The sequence below is a fragment of the Gekko japonicus genome, unplaced genomic scaffold, assembly GCF_001447785.1.
Source record: "Gekko japonicus isolate JY-2015 unplaced genomic scaffold, Gekko_japonicus_V1.1 scaffold1886, whole genome shotgun sequence".
Classification (NCBI taxonomy): domain Eukaryota; kingdom Metazoa; phylum Chordata; class Lepidosauria; order Squamata; family Gekkonidae; genus Gekko; species Gekko japonicus.
Genome location: NW_015168104.1, coordinates 312,986 through 331,643, shown reverse-complemented (window position 1 = coordinate 331,643; position 18,658 = coordinate 312,986). Strand labels below are relative to the sequence as shown.

At 46.0% G+C, this 18,658-nt stretch overlaps 1 protein-coding gene across 6 annotated transcripts in view; it reads right to left on the bottom strand.

The window, feature by feature from the left end:
- Positions 1 to 18,658, bottom strand: part of POSTN (periostin, osteoblast specific factor) — a 76,659-nt gene that overhangs the window by 24,821 nt on the left and 33,180 nt on the right. For all 6 annotated transcript variants that reach the window (XM_015414806.1, XM_015414801.1, XM_015414803.1 and 3 more), the window contains exons 8-13: positions 16,055 to 16,267; positions 15,739 to 15,873; positions 14,119 to 14,267; positions 11,169 to 11,305; positions 3,010 to 3,140; positions 573 to 703 (exon numbers count right to left, since the gene is read on the bottom strand). In XM_015414806.1, coding sequence (XP_015270292.1) covers positions 573 to 703; positions 3,010 to 3,140; positions 11,169 to 11,305; positions 14,119 to 14,267; positions 15,739 to 15,873; positions 16,055 to 16,267 — 896 coding nt within the window. The remainder of the gene's footprint in view (positions 1 to 572; positions 704 to 3,009; positions 3,141 to 11,168; positions 11,306 to 14,118; positions 14,268 to 15,738; positions 15,874 to 16,054; positions 16,268 to 18,658) is intronic.

Sequence of the window (18,658 nt, the reverse complement as noted above, 5' to 3'; positions counted from 1 at the left end):
ATCCAAATACTAATCTCAGCCGACCCAGGTTAGCTTCCGAGATCTGAAGGGATTGAGATAGCGTGGGCCATCCAGGTCAAGGCAAGAGATGTTCAGAGGTGGTTTGCCATTGCCTTCCTCTGTGTAGTGATCTTGGACTTTTTTGGAGGTCTGTCATCCAAATTCTAATCAGGGCCAACCCTGCTTGACTTCAGGGACCTGATCGCATCAGCAGGGGTCATTTCCTACTGGAGTGCACCGGAGCAGCGCTCCGGCAGTAAGGAGCCCAGGGGTGCCCCCACGCCAACTGGGGGGATTTAAATGCCTTTCTTTCCCTTCCCCATCTGGCATTTTAAACATGCCTGGGTTCCCTGCCCAATCTTGAAAAGATCAGGCAGGGAACCCAGGCATGCTTGCATGTCTGCCCTTTGTCAGGGGGTGTGGCATATGTAAATGAGCTACGAAAATGAGCTCCTGCACCTCTTTTTCTACAAAATGACCCCTGCACATCAGTATAGCCTGGTTCATCCAGGTCAGGGCGGGGGTTGTTCTTACAGGGTATTAAAGGACAAAGGACTAATCTTGCTTCTCACCACTTTCAAGTACAGTTTGCCTCCCTGGATACTTTTGAGAATGTTGGTCACACCAGGTTCAAATCCGCTTCCAATGAAAACACCACGAGTCAGGTGATAAAGCAAAATGTTCCGGAGTGCGTTGACGTCGTCTACAGAAGGGAGAAAGGCATTAGCACTGTCACAGCAGTAACAGTTCTAGCTCGGTATCCTCCTGACTCCCTGGACATATTCTGAAATTGACCTCCTTCTAAAATTCTATTAATCTATTATAAGAAACTCCTAAATTCAAGCTCTGGTTTCTTGATAGGTTTTAAGTGAGATTGAGACGTGGAGGTCAGGTCAGGAACTTCTGATTCTTCTTAGTCTGGGGAAAGTGCAAATGTAAACAACAGGGGGGTTATCTTGTGTTATCTCTTGAGAGCAGAGTAATCTCTGAATCTGGTGTGTGTATAACTTCAGGTTTCCATTAGCTAACTCATGATGGGATATGCCCCAGGTAATCTTGGTCCTTGCTTCCTGATGCTCATCTGACTGGCTAGAGAAAATAGAGGGGGATGGGGAAGGGGGGGAATTGTCCCAAGGAGAAAAATTTAAAAGAAAAATAAGGCTTTGTCTACTTACAGGAAGTGCTGACCATAGAGTTCCTGGTGATTCCTAGAGCTATCTGGAAGTAAAAAGAGTAGCTCAAGGAATTACAGGAAATTCTATGGTAAGATTACTACGGTCTTCTCCACAGACCCTGAACTGCTCTCACAACAAAAGGCACTACAAGCAAGGCTGCAGTCAGATATGCCTTTAGATCTGACTCAGCTTTGAATGCCTGACGGATCTAAAGGGCACAATCAGCCAGCAACATCTCGGAAAGTTCCTGCAGTTGTCGGCACCCCGTGCTGCCCCACCACAGATAAGGAGTTAAAAGATACCAGGGAAAGTCTGGTCTTAACTGGTTCCGACGGGCTACGGACAGACTTTCCACTGTCTGATTGCACAAACACACTCTTAAGCTGTCGGGATGGGCTGCCCATTCCATCCTGACTCGGTGCCATTTCTTTTTTTTTGCTCGCTTAGTGGTATGCGCAGAACCATATAATTGGTCTATGGAAAACTCTTCACGTGGGGGTTCGATTCTTCATTTATGCACATGCGCAAAAAAAAGGCAACTCCCCCCTTGCCCGAATGTGCTGTCTGATTGCACAGTGACAGGCTGAGCCGACAGCGAAATGGGATGTGCAATCACGCTACCCTGTGTCAAATTCCAACGAAGGTAATAGGAGCACTTCCCGACTGTGCCAAATGGCACATCTGACCGCAGCCCAAATTAGGCAATTTATTGTGGCAAAAGCTTCGTGAAGTAATTACTTAAGTGGGTGGAAATAAGTTGCCTGAATGGAAAATAAAGAAGGGGGGAAGCAGTTCTCTCCGTGTTCAGGAATCTTTGTTTTCCCCATTCATTCTTTAGTCCATATATAACTATCCTCTTAGATGGACCCCCCCTTTACGATGAAGTTCTTTCTGGGCTCTGATCCCTGAAAGCTTCTGCTAAATTCCACGGGTGGTGGTGAAAAGTGCCCTCAAGTCACAGCCAACTTATGTTGACTCCGTAGGCCATGGGTGTCAAACATGTGGCCCAGGGGCCGGATCAGGCCCTTGGGAGGGCTGCAATCCGGCCCGCAAGGCCCTGGCTGTTTTCTGCTTCCTTTTCCAGTTCTGCTGCTGCAATAACTCAGAGCAAGAGGTGTCAGTTATCAGAGACTGTTAAATAGACAAAATATTGCAAGAGTGCTAGTGTTTTAAGCATGTTTTATTTAAAATTTAAAAAATCTTTCCTTGTGTTTGTGTCCTTCATAAAGTTTATATCTCTGCTACCTGGCATTACATTTTATGACACACATGGCCCAGCCCCAAAAGGTCTCATTGATGTCAGATCCGGCCCTCATAACGTAACAGAGACACCTCTGCCGTACGGTTTTCAAGGTGACAGGCATTCAGAGGTGGGTTTCCACTGCCTTTCTCTGTTCGTAGTGACCCTAGGCTTCTGCAGTGGCCTCCCCAGCAAATATTAGCCAGGGCTGATCCTGCTTAGCTTCTGCGGCCTGAAGAGATCAGGCTAGCCTGGGTCATCCAGGCCAGGGCCCATATTCCATTAGTCTGTATTTAAGGTTTCCCCGGACTCGTTTTCTTGTTCTGCTGTAGTTGTTGTTGCAACTGACAAACACACACACACACACCCCGATATTTGTCAACATAAAAGTGAGTTCTTCTCTTCTTCTACAGACTGCAAATCTAGATGCCAAGTTGGCCAAGGGAAGTGCTATGACAAATGACCCATCTAGGAGGAAGACGGCAGAGGCTGCAGGTTTGGCCCATGCCAACTGATATTTCCACAGAAAGCACTTTGGACACTGGTCATCATCCCCACGTTGCTTTTATCTCCCCCTTTATGTGACCTACTTACTGATCAGGGTCTGTTTCTCTTGTTCAGTCAAGCCTTTAAAGGCATCATTGGTTGGGACAAAGAGAGTCCAGGCTCCTTCTTGGGACAGAATGTCTTCCAAATCTGCAGCTTTCACTAGGCTCAGGAACGTGCTGGGAAAGGGGGGAAACACAACAGGATAAACAACAGGCCATTCAACACTGAGACTTCATGCTGCTCTCACTGTAGCACTTGATAGCAAAGGGAGGCTCGCGTAAAGAGTCTGACCACAGCAAGGAGGCTGTTCCCCCCCATTCTTTCCTCTTATTGATAAGGAAATGGCTTGCCAATCCAGAGCCAAATGAGCAATATATCAAAAAAAGTAATACACGCCCTGAACTGGATAGACCGGGCAAGCCCAATCTCGTCAGATCTTGGAAGCGAAGCAGGGCTGACCCTGGCAAGTATTTGGACAGGAGACCTCCAGAGAATACCAGGGCCAGGAGGCCAGAGGCAGGCTATCAAGCCACTGCTCTGAATGTCCTCCATGCCCCAGTAGGAGTCGCTAGAGGTTGCCATGACTTCCAGGCACAGGCACAGGCACACACACACACGCAAAAATACAAAAAAAGTAATACATCAAAAAAGCAAGTTTTTAGCAGCAAACAGACAGATACAGAGATATATAGAAAAAATCACATACAGGTTTTTTTTTTTTTTTAAATGCTGTTCTTTTTTCGTGAAAGATGATGCCTGGAGTCCCCAAATTAAGATCTATGTCAGGCAGATAGGATCAGGGCTATTAGGCTTCATAGCAACAAGCTCCCTCAATGTATCTAATTATCATATAAACCCCTGGTAATTAGAGGGTAGTTAAAATAATAGTGCCATCAGCTGGCTAACATTTGGTTCAATAAAACAAGAGTCCAATGGCACCTTAAGGACTAACAACAGTTATTTAAAATTAGTCTTTAACTGTCAGACTCCTGGGCAAGTTATTCTCTTTGGCAGTGATATGTTTATTGAGTTATAAGCAAGGTCCAGGTCATAACAGTACTGTGTCATTTCTGAAGATTTTGGCAGGTACAATCATAGATATAGGTAATTCAAATGTAACCCCTCCTCAGGCCCACTCATACATCACATCCACTCCGCCTAGCCCTAGCGACTCTACCCCCCTTTCACCTGGGAAATATACGATCCCATTATGTACAAAAGCAAGCTGGCACCAAAAGTTTCAAGGACTTTCCTGTGGGAGAGAGGAAGGCTTCTTTGGAAGAATTACGCCTCTAAGACGGAGCAGCCACACACTCCTCACACACCCCACCTAAGGAATTCCCCTCCCCCAGCAACTATGGCAAACTGAGCAGGGCGATGTTTGACATTTAACATGGACTTTTGTTTTATTTTGCTATAACAGACGAACAGGGCTTTCCCTTTGCCATTAACATTTAGATGCGGACAAACCTGAGCTGGTTATACTTGGTCACTCATTATTATGTTCTTTAACACAGGTTGTGTCTAAAAGAAATGACCCTAAAACGAAACCAACTTTATGGTTAGGGCAGACCTTCCTACAACCTTATATCACTTTCAGGTCACTTTAACAGTCATGGCTTCCCTTACGCATTATGGTTTTGAAGCAGCTGGTCATTCTGTTTTTTAGCAATTGAGTTCCTCTCATAGAATGACAGTTCCCAGGCCCAGAGTTCCCCGGGAAAGGGGCATCAAATTAATAAATAAAAGATCTGCCACACCAGGTTTAGCTGGGGTTTTCTTTTAGCTTTTTAATCTTACTAGTAGTTGTCAAGAGACACAAAAGAGGCTCATGCCAGCCCCATTTTGTCATCAAGACAGCTACTGAAATTTAGTGCCGGTATTGTGGACCATCTTCAGGATATGAATGGAACTCTTGGTCCATATCAACAGAAAATTAAAGTGTTTTTTAAAAAAATAATAATAATCAAATCAATACTTTTGATTATTATTATTTTTGCCCAGTGCCAGAGAAAGGAGTCAGTATATGTACCTACCATCCACCCCCCACCCCCGATTTTTGTTATTTTGAACACATGAACATATGAAGCGACCTTACACTGAATCAGACCATGACCCATCAAGGGCATTACTGTCTTTTCAGACTGGCAGTGGCTCTCCAGGGTCTCAGGCATCATCTACATCTTGATCCTTACTGGAGACGTCGGATCCGGGGCGTTTGTTTGACACAAAGATAACTTATCAACAGAGAGATTTCTAGGCTGCAAAAGGCCTTGAGAAAGACAAGAGCACTCCATCTATGAACTTCAGCTGCTTAATGTGCCTCTTGTAGGACCAGCAACAAACATCAATTTAAACATCAGTGTAACCGCAAAAGAAATCTTTCCCCCTTTAGAAGACTTTCAAGCAAGGAGAAGCGGGCGTATAATTCTAGAAACTTCCATTGGGGTTTGACTTTGGTGGAAAAAAGGATGTAAATTGACTGATAGTTATTATACTAAATGAATTTATTATTATTGTTGATATTGCATGTAAGGAATACATGCCTGTTTTAGGATATTATAAACAGCACACAATGCACTTTATAAGATGGAACAAATAGAACACATTCATTTATAAATTTAGATTTTTGCAGTGTATTTATTTATTTATTGTTTGACTCCTCTAACACTGCAGCTCTGGTTGTTAAACCTCCAGGTGGGGCCTGGAGATCTCCCAGAATGACAACTGACCTCCAGACTAAAGAGATCAGTTCTCCTGGAGAAAGTGGCTGTTTTGAAGTTCGACTCTATGGCATAATACCGTGCTGAGGTCCCTCCCCTCCATAAACCCCAAACTCCCCAGGCTTCACACCCCCAAATCTCCAGGTATGTCCCAACCTGGAGGTGGCAACCCTACTTCCAAGTGAGTTGCTTCCCATTATTCGGTCCAGCTTCCAAGCCACAGAGCTGGGCAGGGGTGTAAACCAGGCAGATTAAAAGTTTGGGGCTTTTCTGTAAGGGCCCAGGGTGTGCCCAGTCATAATGCAGCCAACCCCTGTGTCTTGTAGATGAGAGCAACCTGGCCTGAACTATCATATTCAGCAGAGTTCACTCAAAGAATAGTAGGAGTCATAAAATAAAGATACTTTCCACAGGGTGGCTTCCAAATATGTAGTACTGCTCAAGAGGGCAATTACATTTGATATACTTTGCTGGGGGGAAAAAATCAAAGATTGCCTGTGGTCTTCCTAAGGAGACTAAAGTTTCCTCTAATCCCTCCCCCCCAGTGGAGCAGTTCACACCCTGAGCAGAACAGAACTGCTGTAGTCTTGAAATGGACAATGGGCAGTGCAAGACCTTTTGTAGTTCCAGACTGCTGCTGAGCGGGGCTTCCTATGTTAATGAGCGGCCGCTCACCTGCACAGCTTAGAGGGACATAGAGTTAAGGTCCCCAAAGAACAGTGAAGTGCTCAGAAAATATTTGGTGAACAAGAAGTGAATACTGTCATCCTTTCAGACAGTAGGTTGGATCTACTGCAAAATTTCCACTTGCTCTAGAGCTGTGTGTTCTGAAAGTGGAAACAGACACAGACACACAGACACACACACACAAAGAGTGCAACAGTTGTTTGCTCTGTCAAACATATTGTCTCCCCACCTGCGTTTCCACTTGTGCAAGCTCTTGAGAAACCAACCCTGGAGTTTCAGGAAGTGAATCTAGCTGCTTCTTCCTTCTCAAAATCACTCTCCAAGGTACAATATGGGAGAAGGAGGGGACTGTTGCACAAGATCTTGTGTGTATATGAGCAAACTCACACAGGAGCAGGAAATATTGCAGCAGATATTGCGCAATCCCCTCTGCAAGCAGAACTATACTAAACAGATTTCTTTCTCACATTAGCACATTGCTAGATCCAACCCTGCAGTTTGATTCCTACCCATTGGTTTCACAGAAGAAATTCATCTCCTTGAGCAAAATTCATATCCTTTTGGGGGGTATTTTTGTTGTTGTTGTATTTTTCATATGTACATGTGTGTGTGCACCAGTTTGGTGTAGTGGGAGAACCAGGTTTGATTCCCCACTCCTCCACTCGCAGCTGCTGGATGACCTTGGGTCAGTTACAAGTTCTCTCAGAGCTGTTCTCTCAGGAGCAGTTCTCGAAAGAGCTCTCTCGGCCCCACCTACCTGACAGGGTGTCTGTTGTGGGGAAGGGAAGGAAAATGAGTGTGTAAGCCGCTCTGAGACTCCGAAGGAAGGGTAGGGTGTAAATCCAATCTCCTCCTTCTCCACCTGGAAGTCACAGTGACCTCTGGTGACTGACCCCTACTGGGGGCCTGGAGGATATTCAGAGAGGTGGCTGAATAAAGCCTGCCCCTGCCTCCCGACTGCTGGTATTCCAAGGAGGTCTCCCATCCAAGTACTTAACCCTGCTTAACTTCCAAGATCTGACGAGATCGGGCTGACCTGGGCAATCCAAGTCGGGGTGAGCAAAACTGATATAATTGACTTCAGCGGAACCAAATTCTAAAACCCTTGAAAAGGACTTCTATGGAAGAAGGTGACTGAGGACCAAGTTGTTGTGCGTACAGTTCTTCCTAAAGGTCAATTCTCCCTGTTTTTGTTTTTTTAAAATAAATTTGCAACCTGAAGCTGAGGACTATGGGCGATGGTTAATCCTTTACTCTTTTATTGCTGCTGATGTATTTTATTGGTTCTATAAACTGCCTGGATTAGTAATGTATGGCTGCGAGAGTTGGACTATAAGGAAGGCCAAGTGCCGAAGAATAGATTCTTTTGAATTATGGTGCTGGAGAAGACTCTTGAGAGTCCCCTGGACTGCAAGGAGATCGAATCAGCCAGTCCTAAAAGAAATCAACCCTGACTGTTCCCTGGAAGCTCAGATACTTCGGCCACCAAATGAGGAGCACTCACTGGAGAAGACCCCGATGCTGGGAAAGACTGAAGGTCAAAGAAGAGGGGGACAGCAAAGGATGAGATGGTTAGACAGGGCTATTTTGGGGCAGGAACGCACAGGAACGGAGTTCCGGCTGGCTTCAGAGTTGGCCAGGGCCACTACAGTTAAAATCTCTGCGTGCGTGGCTACAGAGGGAAGGCCTGGAGAGTGACCCCCCCCCTGGCGACTCTGAGGCCCCCCGGCGACTCTGAGGCAGGTGGGACAGGAGGGCCTGGAAGTATTGGGGAGGCATTTAAATGCCTCCCTGTGCCTTCCCCGGCCTGTCCAAGGGCCGACTTGCCTGGGCTCCCCACAGCCCAGGCAAGCCAAGGGAAGGCATGGGGGTGTGGCCTAACATGCTAATGATTTTCTTGTTGGGTGTGGCCTATTATGATAATGAGTTCCTGCTGGGCTTTTTCTTCAAAAAAAGCCTTGGTTATCAATGCAATGGGCATGAAATTGAGCAAACTCCGGGGCACGGCAGAAGACAGGAGGGCCTGGCGTGATGTGGTCCATGGGGTCATGAAGAGTCGGACTTGACTGTGCGACTGAACGACAATAACAACAACAAGCTGCCTGGATAGCCAGGTACAAAGAACAGCCTTTAAAATAACTTATACATAAATGAGAACAGAAAAGCCGGGGGAGGGCGATGCGCTCCCTTTCTCTTTAAGCCATTCATGATACCCTGAAAGTGGATATTGGTGCCTTCACTAGTCCTTGTTCTTGCTGCCTTGCCACTGCGGGGAACTAAAACGCCCAGGCTTTTGTCAATGTCGTTCCCTGACTCATTGCCTTTTTGCTGCTGGCACAGGCAGTGGGGTATTCGAGTGGCCCGGTATGCCAACTCTGTACTGCTGAAAAGCAGTGTACTGAAAATTAGTGCCAGCGAGGAGGGGCACTGAATTCTGCAAAGGGATCACACGGACTGTCACTCCCCCAAATTCATAAATTGCCAGGACTGAGGTTCCTGGACTTAAATCAATGACTTGGAAACAGCCTCCGAGACTGGATCCAAGAACTTTAATTGGATTCGGAGACAGAGCCAAGAAAGACTGGCCAACGTTTGTGGCTGGAAACTGTGGAAAGGGAGAAATTACCCACTCCTCCTGCCCTTGGCCACATTATATTTCTATGTGTCGTCGTGCTTTCAGCTTTGAGTAGCAGGGGCACAGCTTTACCTGATTCCAGCTGAACTTGAGCTGCATTATTCAAACCTACCTAGGTGCCAAAGTGTGAGTCTTGAGGCAGTGTACATTTAGGGTGCTTTCACACATGCTGAGTAAGGCGCTTTTAATCTATTTTCAGCGTACTTTGCAACTGGATTTTGCTGATCCAGCAGGGCTCTTCTTATGTTCTTATTAAAAAGGGATTAGAAGAAGAAGAGATTGGATTTATCCCCTGCCCTTCACTTGGAGTCTCAGAGTGGCTTACAGACTCCTTCCCCTTCCCCTCCCCACAACAGACACCCTGACCGATTTCACACAAGAGCTGTGCTCTGGTTGCGTCTCCCTTTGCCCCACTTCTATTGGTCATTTTCCCACTCGAAGCTGCACAGCTGCATTTCGACCCGCAGCTTCACCTGATTTTCCCCGCGGTTTTGTGATCCTGTTTTTTGAGGATCATGAAACCGTGGGGAAAATTGGGCGAAGCCACGAGTCAAAATGCAGCCAAGGCTTCAAGTGGGAAATTGACCAATAGAAGCGGGGCAAAGGGAGGCGTGACCGTGGCGCAGCTCTTGTGTGAGATTGGTCCCTGTGAGGTAGGTGGTGCTGAGAGAGCTCTGACAGAAACTGCTCTTTTCAAAAACACCTCTGACAGAACTATAGCTTGTCCAAGGTCATCCAGCAGCTGCAAGTGGAGGAGTGGGGAATCAAACCCAGTTCTCCCAGATTAGAGTCTGTGTACTTAACCACTACACCTAACTGGCTCTAGATAGATTCTTGGAAGATGGGTCTATTAGTGGCTGCTAGCCACGGTGACTGAGGGGAACCTCTACATTCAGAGGCATTAAACCTCAGAATCCCAGAGCCAGGAAGCAGCATCAGGGGACGGTCTTGGCCTCTATGCTCTGTTGTTGACCCTATAGAGGAATTTGTTGACTGCTCTGTAGGCAAAATTTCAGACTAGATGGAAAATTGGTCTGATCCAACAGGGCTCTTCTTATGTCATTATGAGGGCCTTGGCCTCCATGCCCTGTTGTTGGTCCTCCAGAGGAACTGGTTGGTCACTGTGTGAGACAGGACGCTGGATTAGATGGACCAATATTCTTTTGTTCTGACTGTGTGAAATGGCATAACCCACCTGCAAACAGTCATTCAACTGCATTGGAAGTGGTGTGAAGGTGTGTTATTCAGCATGTGTGAAAGCACCCTTATTTAGCCTTGGTAGATCAGAGTTTTTAGGAGTTGCACCAGAAGGGAACACTTCTTATCACCACCATATTGTAATGGGAAAGAGCATTCATGCAAATCTCTCCCTCTGTGGTCTTAAAGGCTCAGGAATTCTGGGGGGGGGGGAGTGTCCAGATTTTTCTGGCTAGTATTTTGCTTCATGCCCTGACCTGGATGACCAGGCTAGCTTGATCTAGTCAGATTTTGGCTGCTCAGCAGGGTCAGCCTGGTTAGTACTTGGATGGGAGACCACCAAGGAAGTCCAGGGTTGCTACGCAGAGGCAGGCAATGGCAAACCACTTCTGAATGTCTCTTGCCTTAATAGCTCTATGGGGTTGCCATAAGTGGGTTGTGACTCCATAGCACTTTCCATCACGATTTTGTTTCATAAACAACATATGTTTTGCTGTCCTCCCCCCAATTACTAGTTGCCCATTAAAAACAGTTTCTGAGCCTAGCTGACAATGTTATCCTAAAAGTGGTTGTCAAGAAATGACTTTTATTTTAATATGAATTTCACTGCAAAACACAGAGAAATTCAGTCAGGATTTTCAGATTTCAGAATGAGAACAGTTTTGATGCAATTCAGGGCAATTCTGCATCTAGCATTCGCTCCACATTTTCTCAACTGTGGGAGGAAAAAGTGCAGCTCAAAACCATATTCAAATACCTCAGGGCAATGCTGTATTGACTGCAAAGTAACCCTTGAACGGCCATAAATCTGTGCAGAAGGCAACCTAGCATAAAACCCAATAATCAAAGGAAATGAAACCAGCATGCAATGTAGAGGGGAATTTCTGTTCCAACATGGGTTTTGTAAAGCAACAGAGGGGAAAAGCCAATGCAGAAATCAGCTTTAGAAAAATCCACCATACCTGAATCGTTTATCAGAACGCAGCACTTCATAGAGAGTTTTTTCTGCTGGTTGAATAATCTCCCTGAAAACATGAATGAATCCATTCCTTCCCTCTTTGCTTCCTCGGATCATGCATGAATTTTCAATGCATACAGCCTAGTAATTAAAAATAAATAAAAATAAAATACAACTATAAAGTCTTGGAAGAAAGCACATCACATTTTAAACCATCAGATTTCCCAAACAAGCAAAGTGTAACTAATTTGCAGTGCAATCCTAAATACAGTCACATTCTTTTAAGCCCAATGATTTACAATGGATTTAAAAGGGTGAAACTAGGGATGAGCATGAACTGAACCACGAAGCAAAATTTGACATGACCTGTTCGTGGTTCGTGAACCGAAGTTCATGGCAGCTCTACCATCATGAACTTCTGTAAATTTTTAAAGCGGTTTATGGCAGTTTGTGGACAGAGCAGAAAGCAGGGATTTTAAAGGAAATTCAAGTCCCCTTAAACCCCTGCTTTCTGTTCCTAGAGGAAGCTGCAAAAACAGCTGAGCAATGGAAGTGCCTCCCCACCGCTCAACTGTTTTTCAGGCTTTCTTCTGCAGTCCCTTTAAGAGAAAGGGAAGCAGCTGAGCAGAGGGGAGCAGATTGCTCCCCGATGCTCAGTTGTCTATTTAGGCTTTCTGCAAACCCCGCTTGAAATATCCAAATCGTGAATGTGCAGTCTGGATGGTGAAAAGGCCTTTGACCATGTTGAATGGCCTTTCCTATGGGCCACTCTGGATTATTTGATGCTTGGAGAACAATTGAAGGAGTGATTTGGATTAATACAAGTTGGGAACCCGCAATAATCACAGGGGAGAATAATCCTGTCCCTCCGCGTTGGTCCCCATCTTCTCTCTCTTTTCAACTCCCTCCGTTGACATCTCTACCTTTCTCCTGTTCTTCTCTCATTCTCTTTTTTCCCTCCACCTCACCCTCCATTTACACACTTTTTCTTTCTTTGCAGCCTTTTCTCCACATCACAACCCATTTTCTTCTCCTTGCCTGTCTCTCTTTTTCTCCTTCTTTACTCTCCCCTTTTTAACCCTCATTCCTTTCCCTCTCACTTTTTTTCCATCTCCCCCTACCACAGGTTCTGTCCATCTCCACTACCTTTTGTCTACTCTTCCTCACTCACCACTTTGTGTTGCTGTCTCAGACACTGTTGCCAGGACTGTCTAGTGCCTTGGTTTCTAGGCAACCTCACAGTTGACCTCATGAGATTTTGCAAGGTCTTAGTCGGCATTGTCCCATTTCAGAAAATTTCATTTCCTCCTTCACCTCAAAAAAAAAATCTTTTTAATTTTTTTTACAAACCTAAGAAGGTTTATCCAGGTCTGTAGAACCATGTCCCCTCTCATTTTTGTATCCTCCTTTTTAGCCACGTTCAAAAGTCCCTATTATGGCCATGATAAAATTCGGTATCAGGGGTACTCATCCCAGTGTTTCCAATATTAATTGGTACTGTGGATTTCCTATGAGGGCCACTAAGAATATGGGAGAGGAAATTATGAATACAGCGAGAGAGATAATTGGCTATATACTGTCTGCCAATTCCAAAGTAATTTTGTTCAACTGCTTAAAAGGTAGCATAATGACTAGCTCTTAAGCTAATTATGAATCTGCTTCCTGAAGCTGAATACTCCTTCCTTTTGGAAAAGTGTGCATCCATGTCCAGAAGAATATGGCCAATTTCCTTAGTTTCAAAGCTGCCATACTTTAAAAGATAGGAGATTAATTGGCAAGCAGACTAATTATTGCTAATTGGAATTATATGCTTAATACTACTAACATACTCCAAAAATCTTCCACAAACTGTATTCTGGAGTATATTCATATCCCAATCCAAATTTCAATGTTTCTTGGCAACAGAAGATATTGTGTTCCAAAATACCTGAAACCCCCCCTTCCCAAGCCCAAAAACATTTTCAGATGAAGTAGAACCCATCTGACATTGGGGTACTTCTGTTACCCTAGAACTATATCTCTCTGTGGTCATCAAATTATCAGAAGTTGTAGCTCTCCCACGCACTTAAAATGATTCCCTTGATCAATATTTTGTGTTTAAAAAGAGCCCACAAAGTCAATACGAGAACTTGTGGGCACTCAATGAAATTGCTGAGCAGTCGGGTTAGAACGGATAAAAGGAAGTACTTCTTTACCCAAAGAGTGATTAACACATGGAATTCACTGCCGCAGGAGGTGGTGGCAGCTACAAGCATGGACGGCTTCAAGAAGGAACTGGACAAACACATGGAGCAGAGGTCCATCAGAGGCTATTAGCCAAAAGATATAGATGGGAACTCTGGGGCAAGTGATGCTCTGTATTCTTGGTGCTTGGGGGGGGCAACACTGGGAGGGCTTCTAGTATCCTGGCCCCACTGGTGGACCTCCTGATGGCACCTGGTATTTTGGACCACTGTGTGACACAGAGTGTTGGACTGGATGGGCCACTGGCCTGATCCAACATTGGCTTCTCTTATGTTCTTAAATTCAGTAGATTTTTAAAGTTGTTTTCTACCCCATTTGCTTTTTTGTTTTAAGAAAACTGTAGGTGGTAAGTGGTTGTACTCTGGGGACATTCTCTACTACTGCTCAGATGACAATGTCATAACAGGTCAAAGTTGTACAGTGACTTCTCTGTTTATTCTGCCAAAAAGTACTACTGGTGTAGGAAGCTCAGCAGTTTGAAATGATATTCAGCCAATTTAAAAAGTTATAAGGAAAATGGCAGACCTGTTCCAAATTATTGTATTACTGGAATGATTGTACTGATTATAATTGTAATTGCACTGTACTGTATGTTGATTGCTCGAGCCATTTTTAATTAATTAATTATTCAATTAGTTTTTGGTGGTGTTTACATATTCAGAAAGCCTGGAAAGCGGGGGGGGGGGGATGTTTTCATTAACTTCACTTACTGTGCGATACACGAACACTCTCAGTTTCTTTCCTCCCAGGGTCTCCAAGAACTGTCCATTGTAGAGCTCATTCAGTCCAATTTTCACTTTCAAAATGTGGTTCTGAAGGATCAGTTTGAGAATCCTCTGGTCCATGGTTAAGGTGTCCTCTAAGAATTGAGATAGAGCAGAAGGCCTCAATTAGGTTCCCTTTCACGCCGTATGTCGAGTTCCCACCTATTCATATTCTTGGCTCTCGGTGACTCGTCAGTCACTTGCCAGAATAAATCATTTTCTCCACGTTGAACCTTCCAGTTATATTGCCATTATCTGAGTCATGTGATGGGTTGCAATCCAGCAGGGCAATAAGAAAAAAGCAGCTTTCCCACCTTCATGCTCCACAGCCTTTCAATCAAGACGTTGACCAATTTCACACAAGAGCTGCGCCGTGGTCGCGCCTCCCTTTGCCCTGCTTCTATTGGTCAATTTCCCACTCAAAGCCGTGCGGGCACATTTTGACCCACGGCTTCGCCCGATTTCCCCCACAGTTTCGTGATCCTGTCTTTTGAGGATCATGAAACCGCGGGGAAAATCGGGTGAACCCGCAGGTCAAAATGCGACCGCATGTCTTCGAGTGGGAAATTGACCAATAGAAGAGGGGCAAAGGGAGGCACGACCGCGGCGCAGCTCTTGTGTGAAATCGGTGATTGTCTCTGTGAAGTAACTGAGGTATCTCTAATAGGGGACCTGGAGATGTTGCAAACATTGGCTTTCCTAGAGTGAGAAGGATCTCTCTCTCTCTTTCTCTCTCTCGCTCTCTCTCTCTCTGAGAGCATGATAAAAGGCCAAATTTAGAAGGAGAGATTGGATTTATACCCCACCCTTCACTCAGAGTCTCAGAGCAGTTTACAAACTTCTTTCCCTTCCCCTCCCCACAACAGACAACCCGTGAGGTAGGTGGGGCTGAGAGAGCTCTTTCCAGAACTGTCCTTGAGAGAACAGCTCTGACAGAACTATGGCTTGCCCAAGATCATCCAGCAGCTGCAAGTGGAGGACTGGGGAATCAAACCCACTTCTCCCAGATTAGAGTCCACACACTTAACCACTACACCAAACTGTGACATAGGGGATCTCTGATGAGATATTTTTCTCTTTCTGAAGAGAACATTTTTAAAAATGTTAAAAGTAGCATTATGGAGCTGCTAGGATCACCCCCCCCCCCATGGTGGTGGGGATTCCTCCACTTTTTAGGCCCCCAATCCACCATGGCCAGCTGGCCAGTGGGGGAGCCCCGCCCCCCAAAGAGCCCCATTGCACCTAATGTGCCCAGCACAGTGACATCACCCGGAGGTGACATCATCACACCTGTTTTTTGAGGATTGAGTAGACGTGTGGAAAATCGCACGAAGATGCGGCCGTGCAGCAGCTTGTGTGAAATTGACACGTGCCATCGGGACAAAAGGGAGGAGTGAGCGCGGAGCAGCGCTTGTGGGAAATCAGCCACAGTGTTTGAGCCTCTGTACCAAAGAATTACAGTCTCTCTCTAGAGGCTATTTGGTAATTTGTGGCATTTCTAAGCCCTTGTGTCAGACTTCGTGTGGCTGTAACTGTAGTGCCATAAATTCTGCATGGACTCCCTACCAGAAAAGGCCCCATTCACTGGAGCGAGCAGGGTGTATTCTTCTTCCGGCCTGAGAGCCGCAGCGAGGCCCAGCTGCCCAACCAAGTCGGTGAAAGTGGCCTGTTGAGGACCACCCAGCTCTATCACCTGCTTTGCTGAAATTGAAAAAGAGACGAGAGGAAACACGTTAGTTTGTGACGTGATACAACTTTGAAACGAAACTCACCTTTTTCTCCCCATATAAGATGCATTCTTTAACAGAGAAAAGGGTCAGACCCAGATGCTGGTCTAGTGGAAACTTTGCGAGAATCGAAAGTCACCCAGATGTCCGCTCACCAGAGTCGGGAATCATCACTTGGTCTACGAGGTGGATGACACCATTGGTGGTCACAATATCTTTTCGGCTGACCATTTTCACACCGTTCACAGTCAGGCTTTCTCCATCGCAGCCGACTTCAACCGTGTTCCCTTCCAGAGTATCGAAGACGCCTCCACCCATGATTGCTTCCGAACACTGAAGAGTGTTCAAAACGTGGAACTTCATCAGAGCTGAAGGGGAATGAGAATCAAAAGGCCTGCGTGAAGGCACGGAAGTTGATCTGAGAAGTATACGCAGGGCTCTAGTCGGGGGGGAGCTCTCAGGTACGGAGCTCCAGAGCTGAAGGGGAATGAGAATCAAAAGGCCTGCGTGAAGGCACGGAAGTCGATCTGAGAAGTATACGGCATCATGGCTGACTTGCACTGTTCAGAAAATGTGATGCCATTAAATGCAAATCATTTGAGAGTCCGATCAGACGGCTCTTTAGATCCGCGTGAGGCACGATTGCCTCACTGATCTAAAGGTAATGTCCAGACACAAACATCTGGGACATGTCCCTCTTCCGTGGGCATCCTGTTTTGCCACGCTTCGGAGCCGTACTTAAAAGATAGCACTTTAAATCTGGGGTTTTCGGTTACCTGAGGGACAACTGCGGACTTTCACCTGCCTGATCATTCCACCAGTGCGTAATCCTCCTGTCGGGTTGGTCTGACGTCAGACCATCCCGAGCGGGTGCCATTTTAAAAAATCTCTACATATGCACGGATCAACAAGGACATGCTGTTACATCTATGCGCATGCGCAAAAGGTTTTTATTAAAAAAGCCGCACTCCTCCTTCAACAAGGACGCACTGTGACGCCTATGCGCATGTGCAAAAAGTTTTTTTTTAAAAAAAAACCCACCACGCACGCCTCCTTCAGTGGACGCTGTCTAGACAATCCACAACGGCGGCAGCGCGGTAAGGCGATTCACCAAGGGGATATCTGGTCGTGCTACGATGGATTAAAAAGATCGGGATAAAATTGAATAGATGGCATAATGGCGGGATTAGCTGCCCATCTGAACGCACTCGAATGCAGTTTTCTTTTATGTTATTGCCAGACTGAGCAGTCTGAGGGCCTAAGTAAAGGATATACTCTGTGTAGGAGTTTTAACACAGAGGACATAAAACATGCCTACAACAGCTAATGAACTCCGGCCGCGAAAGCCTTCGACAACATCCTTAATTGCATTGTTTAAATTACTGAATTGTAAGTATGTAATATCTTTTCAAGGTACCCCAAATCTGGTGCTGCTAATGTACTGGGATTAAGTGGAAGGGCAAGCAGCCCTCACCAGTTCCCCCCCCTCGATTTAGTATATTTTTAATCCTGTGCTCTGGCTGTGTTTCAGCCAAGGCCAAGCGGGGCACCTGGACTAGCAGGCCACCTTCTCACAAGTCTACTCTCTGCTGACTGGCTTCACAGAGGCCCATTCCTGGAGGAACGGACACAAACCTCAGCTAGCACACACTCCCACAGAGATCCGAGCCAACAGGAACGCATTGCGGAATTGACTGCTAAGCCAAGGGAGATCTAACCTGATGCTTGGATAAACCAAATGAGATCCTTAATATCACTTTTACTTCTTCCTAGTAGGGCTGCCATTCCCCCGGGGGGGGGTGTTGTCCACTTTTTTGGCCCCCAATTTGCCGGCGGGGATCCGGCTGGTGGGGGAACCACATCTCCAAAGTTCCATGTTCGGGCTAACGTGTCCGGCGCGATGACATCACCTGGAGATGGCATCATCATGCAGGGCACGTTGTGGGAGGACGCTCTATAATTTGAGGGGAAACTCTATGTTTTCCCCCCTCAAATGATAGAGGCCACGCTCACAACTTACCCTATGCGATGACGTCATCGTGGTGCGTGCACCAACAATCTCCCAAGGAGGAAGAAGAACCCCCCTTCTTAGGCTGGTTTTTAGCATAGCTAGACTCGAGTCCAGTAGGGGGAAACTCTATGTTTTCCCCCCTCAAATGATAGAGGCCACGCTCACAACTTACCCTATGCGATGACGTCATCGTGGTGCGTGCACCAACAATCTCCCAAGGAGGAAGAAGAACCCCCCTTCTTAGGCTGGTTTTTAGCATAGCTAGACTCGAGTCCAGTAGCACTGTTGCCAGAGGCGCTGCCTTTTACTCTTGGGTAGCCCCAATAGCAGGGGCACCCTACTTCTAACCTGATCCAGAGACCCACACAGGCCAAGGAAAGCACTCTTGGTTCTGAAACACAGAGCTAGCCACAGCTCTGAAAAAGGGGTCTCCATTTTCAGGTGACAGGCAACCTCAGAGCAAGCCTCCAGTCTTCCCCCTCCACCCAGCAGAGATTATGTTTATGGAATAACAATGAGTTCTAGCAGGTAAAGTATCTACATTTCTAAAGTCTATTTAATTCTTTGTCTGAATACTTGTATTTTCTACTCTGTCCCTCAAGATACCGGGATAAACCAATCAAACATTCAAATTATTAACGATCCTTCCTGACGCTAATCAGGGACGTCTCCCACCTTTTGTTTACCCTGGCCAGGGCCATTAGTGGTCAGATAATCCATTCAACTAGCCACCCAGCACCTGGCTTCT